The sequence below is a fragment of the Anas platyrhynchos genome, chromosome 8, assembly GCF_047663525.1.
Source record: "Anas platyrhynchos isolate ZD024472 breed Pekin duck chromosome 8, IASCAAS_PekinDuck_T2T, whole genome shotgun sequence".
Lineage (NCBI taxonomy): Eukaryota > Metazoa > Chordata > Aves > Anseriformes > Anatidae > Anas > Anas platyrhynchos.
In genome coordinates, this window is record NC_092594.1 from 28888227 (window position 1) to 28911017 (window position 22791).

General features: G+C 42.5%; 1 protein-coding gene across 9 annotated transcripts in view; it reads left to right on the plus strand.

Annotated features, from left to right (window-relative positions):
• ST3GAL3 (ST3 beta-galactoside alpha-2,3-sialyltransferase 3) overlaps window positions 1-22791 on the plus strand; it is a 176149-nt gene that overhangs the window by 95276 nt on the left and 58082 nt on the right. For all 9 annotated transcript variants that reach the window (XM_038183312.2, XM_027462413.3, XM_072041965.1 and 6 more), the window contains one exon: window positions 11349-11443. In XM_038183312.2, coding sequence (XP_038039240.1) covers window positions 11349-11443 — 95 coding nt within the window. The remainder of the gene's footprint in view (window positions 1-11348; window positions 11444-22791) is intronic.

The window sequence follows — 22791 nt, forward strand, 5'->3', positions numbered from 1 at the left end:
TTGCACAAGAACAAGATGACTGCAATTTGTCATTGTAAGGGCAAGAAATCTGGTGACATTGAACATGTCCAATCCCAAAATGCCTGGAGTGCAAAGTTTAATATCTTTATGGAATTAGTTTTAATACTTTCAAGAAGTGGAATAAAACCATGAAAACCTTCTCTGACAGATATAAATTGAAAGTAATTGTTTGTGGAGCCCTTGAATACTGTAATGGCTGTGCAGGCCATCGAAGTGGTTAGACAAACATAGGTGGGCAAAGAGAAGAATGAGAAAATAAAACAGGAATGGATGATGCCAAGAACATACAGTGAATAGGCTGAATTCCAGGCTGAGGCGGAGAGCGCGTTACTTCTTTTGTGGCTCCACCATGGATCCATGGAGATGCTGGGTTACAAGGTCACGCTCTGTGCTTTGTTCCACCCTCCCTTGCCCCCACTCACGGGGGCTATAGAAATCCCCTGGGTGGGGCAGGATTTCTGTGTCAGCCGGCCCCGCTGCCAACTGAGACTTGTTGAAGTTGGGTAGCCTGGGGGGCAGTCACGGGGAGAGCATTAACCATAGGGGTGAACACTGTGGCTCTCTACAAAGGCTGACCATAGTTCATGTAATTAAATGTTACTACTGGGGAAAAAAGTAGTGGTTTGGTAATGTTCATTGCTTTTTGTAATGTTTGGGGGTGAATACAAATGACTGCTCTGAATATGCCTGCAGTATTTCTTCGGTTTAGAACTTGGGATCACTCAGACTGCATTTTGTCCATGTGCTATAGCTCCGTTCGATAACAGTCAAAACACGTGTAATTTTAACTTTCACCATTATGTCTTGTTTTCTTTCCCACAGCTGTAGGAAAAGTGCTTTCTTTATCAAGGGTATTGAAAGAGAAAACATTTTGTATGGTTTTTTTATCCCCTCATCTTCACCATAACCATTTCCTTTAGTAGCTAATAATATTTAGTATTTATTTCGGTGACTTTCATAAATCTCAAATGCATAAACCAGCAGCATCCTTTTTTGCTACTGGCTTGTCTTGTGGGAACTTGTTGAAATGGAGTATCTCATCGAAAAACTCCATTCCTGGAATGAGGAGCTCTGTTGTGCTGTTCTTCAGGTGGTGCAGTAAGAGAAATGGGGGGAGGTTTTTTGGTTTGATTAGTGAACCAGGGAGGGTATCTGGTCTTCCAAAAGTTTTACAGCTTTTGGGAGAGCAGGCTTTTAGGATCTTACTTTGTGTTTAAAGGTATCTTTAAAGGTATCGAGCCTCTGAGCAGAGCCCCCTGAAGGAGTTACTGCTGTGGTCCTTGCAGTCTGTTCCAGTGCACCTTAAATTTTAGGTTGGGGCAGTAACACAGCACGGGGTCCTCCTCGAGAGGATGCTGCCTGGAAGGATCCCTTTTTTTTTTCTTTTTTTTTTTCTTTTACCTGTGTACCAAGTAGGACAGGAGAGGTGAGCGTGGTTCAGACTTCCTTTTTTTGTCAGAGTAATCAAGTGGCACCTCCAGCCTCTTCTTCCCTGCCAAATGTTTGGCTCAGACCAGGCTCCTTGTGGGATGATGAAGTGAGGATATAGCTGTCTGTGCTGTCTACTGTTCGCGGTTTTCTCCGCTGCACTTGCTCCTTTAGTCAATAAATCCTTCCATTTTTGTCAGGTGGCCTCTTGCATGGAAACTTTCTGCAGAGTGCAGTCCCCGTGCCTTATCTCTGGAAGCCGTACTGAGAAAGATTTTTTACAAGCTCAGTGCCTTAGCCTTGTTTTGTTAAAAATTCTTGTTTATTTGTAAAACCATGGGACCAAAGGAGAGAGGCTTATATTAAGCAGTGCTGATATTATCTGGAAGATTTTAATGCATGTTGCTTTACTGATAACTCTCTGGCTCAGAGCTGGAATTAATAAGGCGAGGAGACAGAATTACACGAAGCTGGGCACGGGGTCTGCATCTCCTGCATCAATCATCCTCTCCAGCTAGAGGGACCTGCTGCCACTGGCACCTGGGGGGCTCCTCATGTCCCCCCTGAACACACTGCTTCCCTTGGGGTGCACAGTTTGGTCATTTTTGTCTAGGTTCCCAGTCAGAGCCTGTGAGATGCAAAAATCCTTGGAGGAGGCGAAAACCTCTGCCTGACCTTGAAATAGGAACAACTCTGCCACCAGTTCATCCTGCGGTAGGACGTGAAGTCTGCTGTGCAGCAGAGGAACAGCAACACATCTGGAATTTTTCATGCAGGGATTGATATGGATCTCATTAATGGCTTTGTAATGTAGCTGTAGCTGTGTGTCACTTAGTGGTATTACTCTGATATTAGCGATCTCTTGCGTACATGGTACAAATGCACATCAGCTGGGTGCCGGTTTCTGTGTACCTTGAAGTCGGCACCTAAAGCTGTGTTAGCCCTGCTTCACTTGACAGAAGAAAAAAAGCTTACTCTCTGATGAATTACATTTCTTTAACTACTAAGCAAGCTTGGAAATCACTGTTTCTTGAACAACTTCATACAAGAAGGAGCTTGCCAAGGTAAATTGTTTAGGCGTTAGGAATTTGTGCAATGGAGATCATTTCCAGCCTCTCACTGTTCTTCCGTCTTCTGAACGGTACAAATTATGGTGTGGATTCTAACCTCAAAGCCTTGTCCAGTTTCAAAGTTACGAGAGAACTGCTTGCCCAGTGTCTCCCATGAGTTTAGTCCCTTCTTGGTTTCACTGCAGAGCTCTCTTAAGATCTTTCTTCTTTCTAGTTCATATCTTCCTGCTTTCTCAATGAAACCATAGACTTGATTTGCTATTGTCATTGCTGTGTCAGTTTTTTATGTCAAACCCAGATTATGATGGCTAAAAAAAAAATCTTTAAAATGTGCCAAAAAAAAATAATCTAAGCAACATCACAATGGGCTATCCATGTGATGGTCTTAGAGCATCAATTTCTGTAGTGTTCAATGAAGCTGAACAATTTACTTTATTCTTGTCTTTCTTTCTTTGCATTTAATTACCTGACTGTCTCGTGTGCTGTGAGCAACTTACAGTGCAATAGCTTCTGTGGATTTTTTCCCCACTTTTACTGTTTTGCTTTAGGTTTTAGTTTGTGTCTGAAAGAAAGCTTGGCCTATGTGTTCATTTTCAAGGGGAGGTTTTCTCTGTACCACCTTAAAGTCACCATTGGAGTTGCAGTGACAAGAAATGCAACCTACACATTGTTAGTAATGATGAGTCAGGACAGCGAATGCATGCAGTTTGGAAATAATTATTATTTCCTATTTTTCCTCAGGTTTCTGAGCCTCTGTCAATTATCAAGGTCTCTCTTTTTTTTTTTTTTTTTTTTTTAATCAAGGAATTAGGTTCTGTAAAACTTTTCAGACTATTGTAGTATATGTAATGAAGTCAGAAGAGCTGGTTTCACCTCTGTTAATACCATGGTGCGTACATTGCAGCAAATTAATATTTTCCACATCATCTTCATAGGGGATATTTGTCTAAGTTCTTCAGTGTCATTGTTGATTCTGGAAGAACGTAAGCCTTACAAAATTAAGTCTGTTCTCACTCAGAACAACCCTTCTGTTTCAAGAATGATGCCTGAAACATTGACCAACTTCTACCAACATCCTCACTCCAGTATGACTTATGCAGGGAATTTTTGCACCAAGGAGATTTTTGACCCGGAAAAAGGCAATATGCTAGAGGTGAAGGATTATCAGGCCTTCAGGAACCAAGTGAATTACCAAGTCCAGTCCTCTGCCTACACGGACACCAAATCATACAATTGTGCTAAGCTTTGGCCAACTGATAGAGCTGCTGGCTGGCATCTTCTGTGTGAGATGAGTCTTCCTGTTAGGAGGAAGAAATGGATCCTTTCTGCTTCATCTCTTTTTTTTTTTTTTCCTTTGCTCAGAAGGCTTTGAAAGCTCAAGCAGAAATTAGTCTGCTTTTGCTCACCTTCATCATGTTTCCAAATACCATGTAATCTCTTGTATTTGGCTCAGTGCTCCCTAAGAGGCCTTGAACACCCCACCTGGCTTTTGGTAGGCAAAACTATCTGTAATTCAATCTTGCATCTTTGACAATAGTGCATGAAAAACAAACTCTGATGCTAGAAGACTGGTTCTTAAACTAACATTATTCTGCCCTGTCTAGCAGTCAGCTTTTCACCCCTTACCTGATTGTGTCTTGGTATTAGAGGGTTCTGTGAACAATGACAAGTTTTCCACATTGCCTTACACGCTGCACCACGAGGCAGGTCAGGACAAATTTTCTGCATTGTCTGAATTTTAGAGACTTTTTTTTTCTCCCCCTAAAAGGAAGCCAAACTCTAAGTGAAGCCTCTTGTTATTTTTGTGCGTACATGTGGTTTTTGTCTGAAGTGTTTGGAGAATCAGTAGCAAAGCCCAAGGATTTGGTTAGAGCGGGCAAACTGCTTTCTTTTGTTTTTTTAATATATACAGTTTATCTCAAAATTTTCCAGTCCCCTTAATCATTATTGCCATTCTATAGAGACTTTCTAGGTAAGCTGGTCAGGATACAGACCGTTAGCAGGGGAGACTGAGCTGATATTAAATCAGCCTCTGATTTTGTGCCTTGGTGGTGCGTAAGCACAAGATATTAATGACTGCAGAAAGGTTAAACGTTACGTGTCTTCCTGTTTATCACAAAGGTACAGGGTACAAACAGAAAGCAGTCTTGGCAGGCAGCAGGCTTGCAAAATCCATGTGCTGCTTATCTAAAGCTGTTTGTACTGAAATTTGATTGCTGTATATGAAGGTAAATACTTCAGAGTCCTAGGCAGTCTGAAGGGTAGTTCTTGATTCCCCACTACAGCAGGCTATGGCTTGGGTGCTTTGACACCTCCTAGCAACATCAGCCCAGTATGAAAACTGTTTTAAAAGTAGTAGACATATTCAGAGCTTCCAAAGATTATTTAATTTTTGCTCTTATGAGTAGGCACAGTTAGGACTGACCTGTTCTTAACACATGCAAATAAAACAATAAAATAAGAATCTAATGTAACTGGGTGGGTTCTCTAACTCATGTCCAAGCAATAGATTTCAACATGTGATAATCCCAAGCATAAGAAGCCCTTTTCTAATGTTTAATTTGTTTCCTTTGCCACATTTTAAGCCTGGGGCTCCTACTTCTATTTACCAGGGATCTGGAGATACTACCTTTCTCTTTTGCAGCAGCCTTGTAATATTTAAGGGCTTATGATGTCCTCTTTCAATTTTCTCTTCTCTAGACTGAACAAATTCATTTCTTTCTAGTTTTCCTCAGGGATCATGTTTTCTAGACCTTAGATCTTTTTCAGAGCTCTCCTGCAGCCTGTTTCCAGTTTGTTCGTGTTTTTTTGAATGAGGCCCAGAACTGGGCACGGTCCTTGAGCTGATGCTTTCTGATCCTGAATATAGTGGAATACTTAACGGGTTTTACAGCTGTGATAGTTACATTTTTCAGCCATGATAGGATGTTTATCTTTCTGCAGCAGTATGGCAATGTTCTGTGTACAAACCACAGCACGGAGGATGGAGGCCCTTTAAGATATGCTGGAGCAGCTGGTCTTGCTCTAAATAGAGCTGCGAACAGGCAATGGGAAAATGCCTGCACTGATGGGTTTAAATAACCTACTAGGTGATGGGGAGCAACGAGGGCAAGATGACTGATGCTCCAGAGTGCCTGAAAAGGTACAGAGCAGCCGTCCCTAGGACGAGGCTGGGATAACAGCACTGCTCCACGGCCTGCTGCTGGGATGAGAGTTTTGTGCAGTGATTTAACCTGCCCCAGCCGCTGTGGCATTTACTGTCCCTTCTTGTCATGGGGAAAGACCAAGGCTTATGCTTCACGATCTCTCTTGCAGAGATGCAAACAGGTGAGTGATTACACCAGCCCAGTGATGGACAAACCCACTTGGCAGAGTTGCTAGGGCAGAGCAAAGCCACACAGTGTTACACCACGGGGTAATTCAGTGGCATCCCAAGGGAGGATTGCAGCTTAGGACTTCTCAGTCTGAAAGAGACAACAGTAGGTACACTCAGGATCTTAGTCATTAGTGGCATGGGAGAAGATGGGTGGGGATCTCAAGTGACAGTGGTAGGTGACACTGCGGCCATTCTTCAGGACTCAGTTGTCTTTTCCTTATTTTCTAATTTATTTTAAATTGTTTCTACAGTTCAAGATCAACTTAAGTTTTAGCCTGATCTCTACTGTTGAAGACTTTCTTCTTGCACTCATCCATTTTTGGCTCGTTTATTTGCTGGTTTAGGAAAAGAAGCGTGTTGGTTGTAGGATGGGGTTAATCCTTATTAATGCGGTTTCTTAAATTTTTCAGCTGCTTGAGGAATCTTTGAGCTGCTTGGATTTCTGACAGAGGATTAATGTCAATAAGAAATGTGAAATCAGGACATCACAAGCCTCCTCATTCCCTAGACTATCAAACCAAGCTGCTCCCCAGAGAAGGGAGAAAAGGGAGAGAACATACACCTAGGTCTCAGTAGGGAAAAAGGAAAAGGTTAGTTTAGATTTTATCTTTGTACTTTTATAAATCTCTCAGAGCTAATTATTCAGTGCTAGAGTGCTTTGGTTTGTATTTCAGCCATTTTATTAATAAAGTTAGTAGGTTTTGTACCATCTGTCTAACCATAGATGCTCTTAAGCATAAGCAAACAAAAGAGTGTAGAAATCCTGCTGGAACAAATAAGTTAATTTTTTTTGTGTCTTTAAAACCAAACCAAAACACACACCTCATGTCGAAGGCTGTCTGTGTCCTTTTGCAAATGTAATGCGCAGGTTATATATAATATGAGGTTGTAGTGCAGTTGGTTTTTTCCTTCATCTCGCAGTTTTCCTATGCTGATTCTCCCTAACTAAAGAAGAAACAAGAGGCAAGGATGTTTAAAGGAGGAGAAGGGGAAAAAAATAAAGAAACATCTGAGCACCTCCTATTGTATGGAAGGAAACGGTTGAAAAATAACCCACAGTGGAGCTTAGTGGCTGCCCACCTGCCTTTTCCTACTGTCATGATTTCTAGAAACATGGCACCATCCTTTCTGATTTTTCAGGGTCTCAGCCATGTCTTCCTTCCTCCATGTTATAGCCAGAGACTATCAATGGTTGTGTTTATTTTACTTTCTCTCTAGCTTATTCCCTTCTACACATGTATGTATTTAATTGCTCTGAAAACAGCTCTAAGTGTAGGAAACAGATAAAATAGCTCTAAGGATAGGGAACAGATTAAAGCCAAGATTAAATGTCTGAAATTGTTCAATAGCTATATTGGTAGAGAAGGTGCTAGCCTGGGATCTACCTGATACCTTGGGAAGTGAGCCCTGCTGATGCTGAATGCTTCTGCACACATCGAAGAGGAACATGGTGGGCACTGGATTATCACCTGTGTACAATTTGCGGGATAGATCAGAAAGCCTAGTTCATCCCTCAAGCCAGAAGTGTTTTGGGGACACAGCTCTTCTTACTTGTCAGGGAGAAAACAATTGGAAACCTTTTTTTTTTTTTCATGTAAGCCGGAATCCCCTAGGTACAAACATATATCATGCTTTCTTGTGTATATAGGTTCCTGTTTAAGAATAGTTTCCTGGCAGTACGCTTCCTTTTGCACTGTACTGTGACAAACTGAGATTCTTCCAATGTCTTTCCAGAAGGAATGCAAAGTTCAGAGCTGGGAGGGATTTGAGTTGTACCCTGTAATTATCATATCTATCCAGATGTCCTTTGCTGTTTTACTGGTGTATGTCATTCAGATTAGAGATTGAGGGTGCTTGGCATTTGCCTCCCAAATCATGCAGCTCAGAGCTGTGTGCCACAAGCACCCAAATTCCTCATCTTTTCATGGTTGCCGTGCTGAGAGATTGCACTATGTCTTTTCTGGGATTTGGGGTGGTGGAGAGAGCAAGGGCTTAAAATTTGAGTTTAAAAAATGGAAACTCTTAGGTGCTGTTTGCCTTTGGGGCACAAGCCTACATCAGTTCTGAAGCTGTGGCTGGTGAAGCTAACCTGCCTTTTAGATAGCAGTGCAGTTGACTTGGGTAAAATGCAGCATCCCCTCATAGCTGCTCAGCAGATAGAAAACTTAACATCGTTCAGAGACGTTTACTTTTTCTGTTTGACAAACTCCCACGCATTCCTTGGAATGTATTTTAGGTGCTTTGCAGAGAGCATTCCCAGGGACTGTTCGAGGCATATCCTGATATTTCCTGAGGGGTCCTAGAATATGCCAGACGCGCTCCAGAGACGAGACAGAGCAGCCATGCTCCTGGAGAGGTTTGGCAGACAGCATTTCCCTGTCACTGCTGGACATCGGTTCTGGTCTGCTCTGATTTATTGAGGTGGCAACGTGCTTTTCATAGATCACGAGCTTTATAGCACTCATGATCTCTTAATATTTCCAGAACGGAATTACCTTTAAGACTTATGGGAACTAAATATCATTTAATTTGCTCTTTTTTGCCCCATATGGATATAATATTTTCCTGAGAACTGTTCCTTTCCCTTCTTAAAGGAAGCAAACGTGTGAATTAAGTCCGTTTCCCTGGCTCTTTGGACAAGAGCGTTAAATATTACTGAGTAACAGTTGGTGTCCTGAGGCTGTTGCATTTTTTTTCTAGAAAATTTTCTTTTTTACTTGTAGATAATGCAATAACAAGGCCATTGGTTACTTGACCCTTCTCTTTAGGCACCAATTCAGTCTACTGATTGTCATGTACAGAAGGGACACCAGAGAGGCATCAGATCAGGCCTGATGGTGCTTCACCGGCTTTTGAGGACTGCCCTGGGTAGTCCTAGGAGGATCTGTTCTTCCTCCTGGATTTACCAGGCACCTTATAAGGGGGGATCTGTGTTCATGAGAAACACTACTGCACCTCATACTACCGTAAATTGCCTTTCCCTGGTGTATGACTTGCAAATAGGCCAGTTAATTCCATCTGAAAATAATGCTAACTTCTGAGTCAGGTCTGACGTTACAGCACGCACGTTTTTTCTTGTGAAGTACTTTTGAATAGGTGAACTGAAGTGGCTAATTTGTTTGTTTGTTTTTTATATATCTTTTATTACACTGTGCCACTCTGAAGAATCATTATAGGGAATTCTCTTGATTCTTGAGAGGAGAATAAAACCTGCTCCTACGTGCACTTTCCAAAGCACCGGGTTTTTTCCTGAAGATTGCATATCCCAGCAGTAACCAGAGCAGCTTGGTGACCTAACAAACCAGCCCAAAGCTGTTGGTGACCCTCAGGCAGTGCCATCGTCCTTTGCTGTGGCTGCTGCTTGGGGAAAACAGAAGGTAAAAATGGGGAGCCATTCCATGGGACTTGCCTGCTGCCATCATTTCAAGTGGTAGCTGTAAAGGAGGAGCTGCGAGCATCTGTGCTGTAGCCATTTGCGTTCTAAAAGCTCTTGAATTGTATAAAAAACTTGCAAAGGTTCCTCCTGTTGATATTGGAAGGAGGTGGAGATGACTCCTGGGAGAGACCCAGCAGTGTAACACAATACTTACATTTCAGTGCACCAAGATGCTTGAAAAGTCACCAGTACAAACACAAAGCTAATTTGTCAAGTTATGAAGTTCTTACGATATTTTCAGGGTTTTATTGTATCCACTTTGCTTGTTGTAGTTGGTTTTAATAGTCCTGTGGGTTGGTTTTTTTGTTTGTTTGTTTTTTACTTAAGATCTTCAGAAGCTGTAATGTATCTGACACATCTTCCCTTCTTCCCTACTTTTTCCTAGATGGAATTATGTAGATCCTTTCATATCCTCAGCCCTTCTTTGGGCTCTGGAAAAACACTCCTTTCTTTCTAGAAGAGCCACATAATCTGTGCGTCCTTCTTTTATGGTTATAGATTGATTATCTTATTAAAGACTGCATGGGTGGATGTGAAGCGGTATGCATGGGCAAGTTTGCATCTTCTATTCTTGATCTGTTAAATACTCTTGGTCTCTCTGTTCCCCATTCCTTGAGACTTCTGCAACCTCAGGTTTACTGGGTGTCTGTGATTGGACAGACAATATTGCAGTTTATAATTCAGAGTTTGTTCCATCATTTCTTCACTGTGCTGCTATCTGAAATTGTGTATACATAGCAGTGGCGTAGTGTAGATGAGTTTATATTAAATCAGGTAGCTCAGGTCCAATAAGTTACCTGATACACAAGCTGAGGGGGCAGGGTGAAACCATACCCATCGATGGGAACATTGAGCCCACTGCCAGATCAGCCAGGCTGTGCCTCTTTCAGGTAAGTGTACATCCTGTGGCTGTAGTGGAGATGTACTCTGTGACTCTGAACGTGGAGTACATTCCTTTCTTCATCTCTGTAGCACAGCATACTTGATATTGATCCAGAACATCCCTGCTACTGTTCTGGTATGATTGAATGAACAGATTTCTGATGGTATTAACACATTTGCTAGCAGTGATCGGTACATTCAGAAGTGGTCTAATATGGAGGTTTGTATTTCTGTAGTGTTTTTTGTCAAGTGCTAATTGTTTCCTTCTCTCTGGCCACTTTACTAATTGTTTCTAGAAGGGACAAGTTTCGGTAGCTGCTGGGTTTTTCTGTTGAGGGTATAATTAGGATAATGTATTCCCATACTGACATGGTTAAGAAGGACTAGTTCCCTCTTTTGTAAGTGATTTTGGATAGATCACAACTGTTTGGTTTGGCAAGGACATCTCTTGAATCATTTATATGTTAATGAATGCAGAAGAAAACACCTACATCTGTAGTGAATTTCCATTCTCTGTAAACTGAGTGCGACTTCATGATCTCCTGAACTGCTTCCCTTCTTGCCTTTGTTATGATAGCTGCTGTATATGTGCACATGAATGAGGTAGAAGCAGCCTTGAGAGCAGATACCTCCTGCTTTGTTTTCCGCACACCTCTGCCCAGTGCATTCACCCCTGCACAGTACAGCCCTAGTAGCACTCCTGTATGCAATGAACAATGTAAAGGCAGCTCTGCCCCCCTTCCTCGCAGCTTTCACACACTGGCATGGAGATTCCACACATTGGCTTGTGGCTACAAAGCTTGGAGCAAAATCACGTAAACTCTGGTTGCAATTTATAACTCATTGTAACTAAATTAACAGCCAGACAATAGCGGGGAAGTTCAGCATGTCCTAAATCGTTGAATAGAAATGATCATGAGGCTCAGGATTTAAGCGTTTGGGGTGTCCTCATGGCACAGATTATGATGTATTTATTTTACTGCAGGCACCTTTGGTTAAAAGTAAAATCTTCTGTTGCAGTGTTGCCAGTGAGAATGTAAAGTCAGCACTTAGGTATTGATTCTCTCAAGCTCCCTACCAAAATTTATCCTTCCTAGCTAAGGAATTAATTTCTCTCTCTTTTTGATTTCCTCAGGTTCTCGAAGCCGGCACCAATGTTCTTGGATGATTCCTTCAGAAGATGGGCTCGTATCAGGGACTTTGTACCCCCCTTTGGAATTAAAGGACAAGGTATGAGGGAATTATACAGCTGTTGAAAAAGAAGAGGGGCTCTGCAGGTGCTTACCCTGCCATCTTGTTTGTCCAGTTTGAAAGTTCACTTGGTCCCTAGGGCTCTGCTTTTTTTTTTTTTTCCCAGTGTTATAGAAAAATATCATATGTGCAGCTCTCAGATACTGGGATTTTCACAGCTGGAACGTGGACCTCAGAGGCTGGGATTAGGGAGGATGGGTTAGTACACAGGGAGAGTCAGTGCAGCAGTGGCAGTTTTGACCTACCACCACATTCTGGAAGAAGTGTTTTGACATTGACTGCCATAGTTTGTAGAATCTTGGCTGACAGCATCAGAGAGAGTCCAAATTGATTTAAAGTTTTTTTTTTTTTTTTTAACCTGTAATTTGCTAAAGAACAGGTGAGGCTCATCTTTCAGAAGTTTTGGATCCTTGGGTTGACCACTGATACAAATCTTCTCATAGTGTTTGGTCATAACTATTTTAAAATTGTGCTACTCATGTAGCAAATAGGAGAAATGTATTCAGATGCCTTGGCGATGATTTGCAATATATCCTGTCCTCCAGCTGGAGCATGGTGGAAGGAGTTGCATTTCAGGTATGCTGTGGGACAGCAGGAGTGGTGCTGCTGGGGATGAGATGGGAATCAGTAGCCCACCCAGCAGGTGGTGTATTTTGTGGGTGACACACACTCCCCCCTGTCCTGTATGTGCCACCAAAGGCCTCTCTGGGCAAGTGGTGGTGGAGCAGAAGAGATGTGCTCATAGCAGTGATTTTCTGCAGCCATCCTGAATTCTGATGTTTATTAAGGAGTGTTGGTGGCATTGCATCGGTTCCCATGATATTTTTGTCCCCTGACAAACTCAAGATTGCAGTTGGCTGGCCTCACCCTAGGGATCCAAATACCTGGGGCAGGAAGGACTGCAGCCACACAAGGCTTGAATCTGGCTGTCTCTCTCCCTGGCCCTGGAAGCAGATGTGGTAGTTGTCTGTCAGAACAGTCTCTGATCAAAACAAGGACTGGACTGACAAATTTCTTCTGGCTCACATTAATTCCCTTCTTTGTTTTGCATATGTCCATTTCTTGTCCAGTCAGTCTTTTGCAACTCAATAGTCAACTAATTGCTGTCCTCTAAATCAACAAGCAAAGGTTCCTGTAAAGGCCGTAAGAAATAACACTGGCAGCACAAGTGGAAGCCTGCATTGACCACAGGAGGGCTAGTCCCCTGCTAATGGGTGCACAAGGTGTGCAAAGCTAGGGCACGCTGCCTGACCAACGTGGAGGTGGGATTTGCAGATTACACATGATGTCAGCCAGACTTAATAAAAATCATTCCGTTAAACTGAATCCAAATGGAGAAATTCACCAAAAGGGGATGACGGAATGGCTCTGGCAGCCTTTTTCCTGGGTTTGTTGCCAGCTTGTATCACCACCGCAATGTTATGTAAATCTGGTGTTTTATATTGGATTTCCTCAGTTAAAAAGAGAAATGAGAAATTGCCATTATTTAAATGGCTGAGAGCCGAAGCCATGGGACGGAAACAGTTGAATGGGTTATTTTTTTAATGCCCTCCCGGGACTGGATTTTGTGCCAAGTTTCAGTCTGGAGCAAGTTCTGTGTGTGGGAGGGTTGAATTATAAATCTCTGTAAGGCAGGATTTCTAATGGCTGTGCTGACAGCCTGCGAGTCCTAGCGATGCGAATGGCGCCCTTTCATGTTCCACATCACTTGGAATTCTTGCATCAGTCTTTTCTGGCCGGTCCCGCGGGACACGTTCGGGCTCAGCTGAGTGATTGGATGATGGGATCAGCACCTCATTAGGGCTTTCAGTCAGGGCAATCTTAACGATATCCAAACAACCGACCTAGGCAGGCAGCGGGGAGATAAGTCACGTGCTGGTGCGAGATGAAGTCTATCGGAGTGGGATGTGCATGGGAAAAAGCGTAGTCAGGGTGACTGAGAAAGTGTGGAGAGACGTGCCTGTGTTGAAACAGATGGGGCAGGAGTTTTGCTCTGTGCATATAGGAAGCCCAGTGACGCTAACAGCTGGGATTTCCGACGTGAATCACGCTGTGAAAGGTGGCTGGTGTTTACGGACACCGATTGTAACTGCCGTGGTAATGGGAAGATTTTGCTGAGAACTTTGGTGAATATTCCCCAATGTTTTCAAGTTGCTGTGACCTAGTCCAAGAGCAAAAATTTTTTGTGTGAAATATAGTTACAGGATGAGCTCACTTTCAGTAATGCTGCATATTCCAAGAAACTCATAGGAACTTCTCAGTGGCAGCTTGAAAGTACCGAAGTTAGGAAATAAGAGATTCTGAGCAGCTTGGAAGATAACAGCACCATTTCAGCTTTCTTTTATTAAACTTTCCTCCTCTTCTTCAGACTTCTAGCGAAAAGGTTTTCAAACTCATAGCTAAGTTTTACTTCTGAAATGAACTATTGCATTTCATGTCAGATTGGAAACTGCTGCTACCGTCAGTTAACCACCTCAGTCAGCTAAATGAAAGAAGCATGGGTATAAGCAGGTGGTTTCCCTGCTTCTTTATTAACAGGAGTTTCTGAAATCAGGTGACAAGTAGGAAGTCTTGTGCAAACTCTTTTTGAACAGTAGTCCATGAGTGCCCTATACAACAAATCAGGTGAAGAGGGTTTTATGAGATGCAGTTGTACTTGTTTCTTAAACAGGCAGGGAGTTCTTGTGCGTGCTGACTCTGATGCCACTGTTCACCAAAGACTTGGACTGAGAATTGATCCTAATTACCTGATCCCCATCCCCAGCTACTTGGGACAAAAGCAGAGCTGAGAACTGTCAGGAGTGTTGGAGCTGATATAGCAGACTGAAGGTGTCATTACATTCATCACACGTCTATTGCTCTCTCAGTGTGCAAATAAGGAAATTAATTTAAATTAATGTCATATTTTTTGAAGAAGCATGAGTGTATTTGCTCATAGGTTTTAACACCACAAAGGGCCTCTACTAATGTCTGGCTGTTTGTGTAACAGTGGCGCTAGGTTTCACCCCGTGACTTCTGCAGCCATGAGACTGTTTTTCAGAATCCAAGTCAAGACTTTCTAAATGATGAAGAATGACCACATTGTTGAACAGGAGACACTGTCACATTTGACTGTGTTTACTATAAGAAATAAAATTGTTAGTGCCATGATGAGCTTTGTTGTCTCTTACTACGTGACTTGACAGAACCTAGAAATGGGATGTGCCTCTGTGAGTGTTTGGAAATAATGATTGCATCTCTATTAATAAATAAAATAGTTGTCCTCTGGAACTGAAGGCAGTTGAGCTCATTGTTCAAACAGGTTAACTCCCCATGGCCCCCCTCACTCCCCTACAAAGAAAAAGAGGGTGGTTATATTTAGGCTTCCTATCAAGAAAGGTCATTCACCTATATTAGCCTCTGAACCTGTGAATGAATTAGAATAATGCAAATGTCCTGGTGGAGAGCTGCAGGGACTGTGCTAGCAATTTAATAGGGCACTTGTGGGACAGCGTGGGCCCTTGCCCTGCTGCCTGTTTGTTTATTAGCGTGTATGCAGCCAAAGTGAGGGTTATCCTTCAGGAACATGATGAAATTAGTCAGCTTTGAGAGTTGTCAAGGAGATCAAATTGTTAACAAGAAGCTGGAACTGTAAAAGCTACAGATGTCAAGATGTCCTGTGGGGGACATCTCAAACCGCTGAGCACCCTCCTGTGTCCCAGGCTATTGTTTCAGCGCTGCCTTGGATGTTGGAGTGCCTCCCGCGTTTCATCATTTGCTGGGGTCTAATTTGCTCTTAGGAATGCTTCTTTCCCAGCACTCACCAGGCCTGCTCTTGTAGCTTTTTCTGTGAAGAACAAGGAGATTGGTTGGGTTTTAGTTTAAAATGAAATTTCTGCTCGTGTATTTGCACTCTTTTCTAGCAGTGCTTCTATCAGTGTGGCTTAGGGAGGTATGCACATGCACGTGTTGTCCATATTGTTGCAGATCCTCTGGCAAGTGCACTGCTTTCAGGGTTAAATTTGTCAATGAATAAGCAATGGAAAAATAGTTTATAGTGTTAGTGAGATTATTAATCCCAGAGGGCCTCCTCCCCAAATTTACCTCTCTAGCTAAAGCAAAAGGAAAGAGTTATTTGAAGAAGGGCAGCAAACAAGACTGGAGAAATACCTGGCTATTAATAGCATTTCTCAGTACATGTGGCTTAAAGAATATAGAAGGCTTTCCTAAGAAATAGTAGCTAGTATCTGGCATCATCTCTGTGTAATAAGGACGGGAGTTTGCTGGAGTTTTTATTTTGAACTTAAGCAAAAACATATGGCATAGCATATGCTTAAAAACCTAAACAACTATGATACATGTAATATCTCCTTCATGCGTTTAGTCATTGTGTCACTGCATAGCAGTAATTGTGTGTCCTCACATCTACCTTTGCTCCTGCTAGATCACTGTAAGCAGAGAGGCTGTTTTGTTGGCCCAGGATCAGTTTGTCTTTGAAGGCATTACTTATTTCTCACTATCATGCCACCATCTCAGAATTTGCTCTCACCACCAATTTACAAAGCCATTTCACCCCCACTGTAGTATGAGAATATTTTAAGAACATGAGAATATTAAGAACATACTTGAAATGCTACAGTTTTATTGAATGTAATAAGTTGTAGTACTGGCCAGGAGACTTTGTATTTTCATCTGATACAAGAGAGACGTTGCCCAGAGCACCAATACTAATATATTGTGCAATGGTTAATTGTTCTCATACTTGGTTTTATTTGGATGTTTTTCTTTGTGTGAATGCTGCTGGGAAGAACCATGGTTCAGTGCTGCTTAGCAGTGTTTTCATTAGTCTCATGGGGGAGAGGTCATGCATCTTCAGTGAAAATGTTGAGTTTTCGGGCGTGCAGAAGTTGGTATAGCAAAATGTTATCAGGAAAAAAAATCTCTTTTCTTTTCATGCATGTTCTTTTCTTGCATAGTTTTTTTTCTTCCACATCAACTTTCTTGGCGTGAACAATATTTTATCTGTGAGAAAACATATTCACTTGGTCATCACAATTAAAATTTAAAACTGACCCAAAAAAAGCACCATCAGAAGAGTAGGTCTTTCCCAACCTACCCTTCCAGCTCTTTGTAGAGGCTGGAGTACTACATGCAAACACCTTCCCTACCTTTTGACTCGTTCTACTTGATAATGGGGAGTCTGTTTTCTACTTTAATTTTCCAATTTTGTCTTGATTTAGTTAGCTGCACGTTGTTGTATGGATGATTTTCCTACTGTGAGCATTTTTTTGTTCTTCACTTGTTCTTAACTAAACAAGAAGCATAAACATGTATAGATGTTAATTCTGTTCAGCATAGGTATTAACATAAGATTGTTTCTCTGCAAGTTTGAGGCAGATTGCTGAACTATTTTCTACTAGAATTTTACACTTGACCAAAATTGGTAATAGTTGCCATTATCACATGGGAATATATCTATAAAAATGTTGCTTTTTCCCCCAGGGAATCTAGCTGATTTTATAACCTCAAGAAATTAAATGAGAGGTTTGAGGCAGGGGGAAAGGTTCAAATTTCAGAAGAGGTAGAGGATCAACGTTTCATTATTGCCTCCAAAGGGAAGTTGTGTCATCAGTTTTGAAGTTAAATCATCCCTCACTCTTGAGCTCTCTTGATGAAAGTACAAGCCTCCAGTGGAGTCCCTTATTTCAATTAAAATTAATGTGTTGCTGTTGAATGTACTTAAAGAATAGTTCTTCTCCTAACCCGTTGAGAAGCAAAATGTGCCTGAGGGAGATCTCAAACCCCAAGTTCCCAGTTAATTGAGTGACTCCAAATTAAGATTCTTCCCAGAAGTGTTGAAACGCAATTGAGTCATGGATGTTATCCCTCTCTCTTACCTCTTAGAGGGAAGAGCAGGTGTCCTCTAGCTGTCCTAAGTGCCATATTGTAATGGTTCTGCAAGGCTCAGGAGAATTAGAAATCACTGTAGTAGTTGTTGATGAGGTTTTTGTCCTTGAAGACATTGCCTGGTCACTGTGAAGGGTCATCAAAAATGCAGCGACAAGAGGAAGAACAGCCCTCTTTTAGCAACTGTATTTATTTTCCCTCGTCTTTGGACAGCGTGTTATGAATCCTTCAAGGTTCACTTTCATTTGCCATGAATTAGCCTGTTTCTACAGCCTTTATTGCTTCCTGAGCACCAGACTTGAGTTTGGATCAAAATGGTTAATGCATGGCTATTGCAAAATGCTGCCCATTTTCTGGCATAATTGTTTTTTAAATTAATGCTCCAACTTTCCGAGCCCTGGGATTATGTTGGGAACTAAACTTGTATTCTGAAAAAACAAACTCTTGGTTGTGAAGAAAAGCTTGAAAAAAAATCCCTGAAGGCTCTAAAACTACGATGTAAATCAAGAGTCTAAATGTTTTGTATTTTATTTATATCTTATTTAAAAAAAAAAAAAAAAAAAAGACCCTAAGGGCTTTCCCGAGCTTACATTTAATGCATGCCAGGTTTTCCTATAATTGTTATTGCTTCTTCAGGCTTTTTTTTTTTTCCTGTCTCTTGATTTGTATTTTATATCTATGCAACAGTAAATACGTGTTTATCAATAAGATTAAAAATCATCAATGGAAGTATTGTGATACTGGAAGTAGTGATGGCTTGAAGTGCTGTTGTTAAAGTGTATCTCAAGTAACCAACCGAAATCTGGCACAGTGATGACCTTAAGAAAGCGTTGTCTTGTGTTTACACACGAGCTGATGTGGGGACGGAGCCCTGCAGTTAGTTGTGAGCTGCCTCGGGGAGCCAGTTCACATGTTAGCAATATGCTTCCAAGTTCTGGAAGTCTTTGTAGCTGCTTTCTCCTGCACAGACGTCATAAAGTTAGCTGATCAATAACAAGCAGTGCTGCGAGGAATTTCAGACTCGCTTTGATATCTGTTTTACTCGCTGCGTTCTTAGCTTCTCTAAAATACAAATGGTGGTGTGTGGCTACAGCTGGATGTGGTGTTTCTGGAGGGAGCTGGAAGACGGAGCACATGGTGGGACCTGAGGCCACGGCCTCGTGCTGAGCATCAGGGTGGGGAATTACAGAAGGGCTGAGGTGGGAAGGGACCTCTGGAGGTCACCTAGTCCAACCCCCTTGCTCAGGTGGGGTCCCCTGGAGCACGTTACCCAGGATTGTGTCCAGAAGGCTTTTGACTATCTATAACATCACTCCTCCGCTCCCATACAGAGGACAAAAATGCCAGAGAAGGACTTTATATGGGGATAAACTTGGGTTTTATGGTATAGTGTAAAAAAATAAAGTATGGATTGAGTTTGTGCTTATGTCTTGTTTGCAAATATTGAGACTTGTTTCATCCGTAGCTTAAATAGCATTTAGCCTGCTCGCCCCACAAACCTAACAGGCATGTGGCATTCCATTATCATGGGGACAGTGACCGTATGCAGAGGAGATGGGTTGTCTGTCAACCCCACCCCAGTCAGTGGATTCCCAAAAGCTGAAGGTCACAAGTGGTGGCTGGAGGTGAGGAGGCTGGGTGACCACACGTGGAGGTGGGCACCGACCAGGGCTAGCAGAGCACCACAGAGGAACACAGCTCCCTGACCCTGGGACATGCTATTCAAGTTCTTTTTGGTGGCAGTAAAGGCATGTAGACTTTCCTGATTTGAGAGAAAGATGGCTGGTGTGGAATATTTGAAAAATAGCCTCTTCTCTCGGCCGTTTGAGAGTGCGTGAGCAGCTCAATGTGTTTGCTTTTAAGGCAGGCAGAAGGTAGGTCCTGTGAGATGGCTGCAGTACGCCCTGTGGAGTGAAAAGGTCTCCATTTTTTTATGATACTAGCAAGAAGCTTATGCATTAGAAACAACAGTGTTAAGTGTTGTTGACATTTACAGTGAAGGTCTCCACTCTTCCACATAAATAACAGATAAAAATGCTAGAATTCAGACGGGCTGGTTCTCACTGTGTGGTCACTGCCCGCCTAATTTCGAACTATTTACTTATAGTTTTTCCAAATGTCTGAAAATTTCAGGGTCAACCTGAAGTCAAGATGTACTCGAGTTCAGAGAAGTCGTGCAGTCCTGAGATGCTTTTGAATCTTCTGATGTTATAAGGAGAACTGATAGAATGTGTCATGATAACTTGGGATTCTTAGATAAATTTAGTCAACTCCTCCTCTAGATAGGAGGAAAATGTGCAGAGGCTTACTGCTCTGTTTGTATAGTAATAGTGTGCGCATAGTGGTTGATAGACAAATGGCTTAAACAATCTCCCTTGCTCCCCAGTAACCTAAATTCTCCGTGACAAGAGAAGAAGTATAATAAACAGAAACTTCAACTGCGGAAAGCTGTCATAGATCCTTTGCCCTGGTGATGTGCTCGTTATTTAATAATGGGAGAAAAATGGGCCTTTGGTGACTGTGCCCTCCAAGGAGCTGCAGAGATGCAGCTTGTGCATCATCAACTTGATTGCAAGGGAGACAAAATGATTCCCATCCAGCTCAGTGCTGGTGGAAGACCCATCTTTACCCTCACTGCTTCTTAAGCTGTTTGGTGGGAAGTAAGGTGGACAAAGGGATGCTTGTGTATTTTGTCCTCTGTTCTTGTTGGGCAGCACTCCCTGCCTCCCAGGGCAGAAGGGAGGAATGCACTACATTGACTTTGAGGGATGAATCCCAGGCAGTTAGATATGAAGAAAGCTTGTATTATTTTAACTTCCCTTTTCATTCAAAAATTAATTTTAAATGTGTGCTGTCTAAGAAAAATAACACAAATACCAATAATTAAGGTATATGTCCCTATCACTTGCAGGATCTGGTTTGTTCCCATTTGTGTGATTTTTGATCTTAAGAGAAGCCATGCTAAGATGCTTTCCTTTCCCAAGACAGCTAACACCTGCAGGACAATTGCACTGACATTTAAACCTCAATGTTTTCCTGTGGTCTGAAGAAAGGATTTAGTCTTGGTAATGACTTGATGATCCTTAAGGGTCCCTTCCAACTCAGGATATTCTATGATTCTATGATTCTATGATACCTGCCTTAAATCTTACAGTATGAACAGGAAGAACAGTGCACAGCAAGTGTTGCTGCTGTTGGCTTTCCTAAGCTTCCAAGCAGTTCCCAAAACTGTGGCCACTGAATGGCTGTTGGACGATCTGTGTCTGCTCCAGCCCCCCAGTGAGGGCAGGTGGCAAATGCTGCCTGCCATGCAGCCCTGCAGTCTCTGCACCGTGCTCTCCAGGGTTCGTGTTTCTAGGCGTGCAGTGCCAAGACATGTCTGCAGGGCTGGTTCGCTGGGGTTCTGCACCCAACAAAAGTAGCTGAAACTTTTCCAGATGGGAAATGGTTTGCAAAGAATGAGACCTGCCTGAATGGGGATGTGTCTGAGCTAATGAGTTCTGTTACACCTGAGCTGGCTGCGTGCCTGGGCCCTGGAAGCGAGAGGTGAGTGCACGCATACCTGTTGCTTGTAACAGGAAGGATTTTTATCTTTTGTAGTACTCAGAACATGTATACTCAAGCCCCTCCCGGCCCCTCCTCAGTGCACTGGTGTACGAGGCAGAGCACACCCACCACTGTCTGCTCTTCTCATTTGCCAGGCACGAGAGAAGTGGTGCCTGGGCTGGTGCTGTGTCTGCATCCATGCCTCACTTTATTCATAATCTGGGTGAACCATCTACCAAAAAGAAACCCACAAGTTGGTTGTGTAGCTGTTGCTCTAATAAAATGATCTTTCTTTTGAGCATGGTTCCATTTAAAGCAATACACAATCAGTGCCCTTAAAGATAATAGTAAAATAGATTGAGAAAAAGTGACAGTTATCGGAAATAAAATGTGCTCTTCCGAAACACTGCCCTTGGACTGCTCTGTTCAGATTCCTTTGGCTTTTGCTGTGTTTGGTGCAAGTAGGTTACCGGTGCCAAATGCACATGCCCCCCTCAGCGGCAGTGCGGTGTCCAGCTTCTAGCAGAGTTCAGCTCAGGTGAAAAGATCTAGTGCCTCTCCCTCGCTTGGACCGTTAGCTTTCCCTGCTAGTGCTTGTGGCTCCCGTACCTGACTTCCAGTGAGGATGTTGGAGTAGAGAAACCAGCACTGAGGGCACCCGTGCCACCTTCATTCCTGCCGCACACCAATACTTGGCAGTGAAGGACTTTTCCTGAGCTTCAGTCAGCAGGTTTGAATGATAACACTGTGATTTGTGCAACTTCCAAACCTCTCAGGTGCAACGTGTTAGATTGTGGGGGTTGCTGAAAAATTGTTTCCCGTTTCACTATTCCTAAACTTCACTGAATATCCTGTCTTGTTGTTTGTTTTGTTTGTGTTTTCTCTCTGGATGATGGGAATGGGGAGCATCCCAACCCCAAACGCTGCCATATCCAGTCCTAAAGTAGTCATGTTTCATTCCTGAATGTTCGCTACGAAGGCATTACTAATTAGCTGGCAAGCTGTGAAAAACAGAATTGTTTGAGTGCATTAGTCAACTGTATCCCATGTGCTTTTTAATATAATGTAACGGATGGCCTCCAAGAAGTGCAGGGTGTTAATCTGTGGGTGGTAGAGCAAACCTGGCATAACAAAAGCTTGGTAGATGGGAGGCTGCAGCCCTTGACATGTGATCCTTTGATCTCTTTTTTTCTGAGAGTATGGGAAAACAACCACAGAAACGTATACCATCCACGGAAGAGACAGGCCAAGGAGAGGACTGTGTCATGGAGCCATTAGAGGTCACAGCAACCTACTGCTGTTGCAGAAGACGTAGGGAAATAGCATTCCTGCTGGAGAGGGAGTCTGCTATCAACGTGTCAGAAAAAAAAATCTTCAAAAGAAGGAAAAATTTAAAAAGCTACATTATTTTGTTAACAAAATATGTTGCTTTTACTCTACAAATTGCTTTTTTTTTTTTCTGTAGTCTACTCCAAAATAAGATCTTCTGAAAGTAATCTCAGTTCCCAGCTTGCAACAGTTGGCAGGGGCTGTCAGTAATGCCATGTCAAAAAATCCCAGATTTGAAGTAACCATTAGTCATTTTCTGTTTATCACCTTTGTATGTCTGCCTCATGTCTCACTGGTTTGTTGTCAGGCTCAGTTATTTGGCAGGTGGGCTGCCTGAGGCCTGTGTTTGTCCCACATCCTCACCCTGTGCTTTCTGCAGTGATGGAGCAAAGCCAGCACGTAAAAACAGAAATCCCTGTTTGAAAGGGACAGCCCCTAACTGCGCCAAATGCCCAAAGTAGTGTCAGGAAAAATGTTAAAGTTCAGTGTAAATAATCATTTGATGTCAATCTTTTTAATGTTGCTGTGTCACTTTTAATCTTTTATGAAGAAATGACATTTGCTCT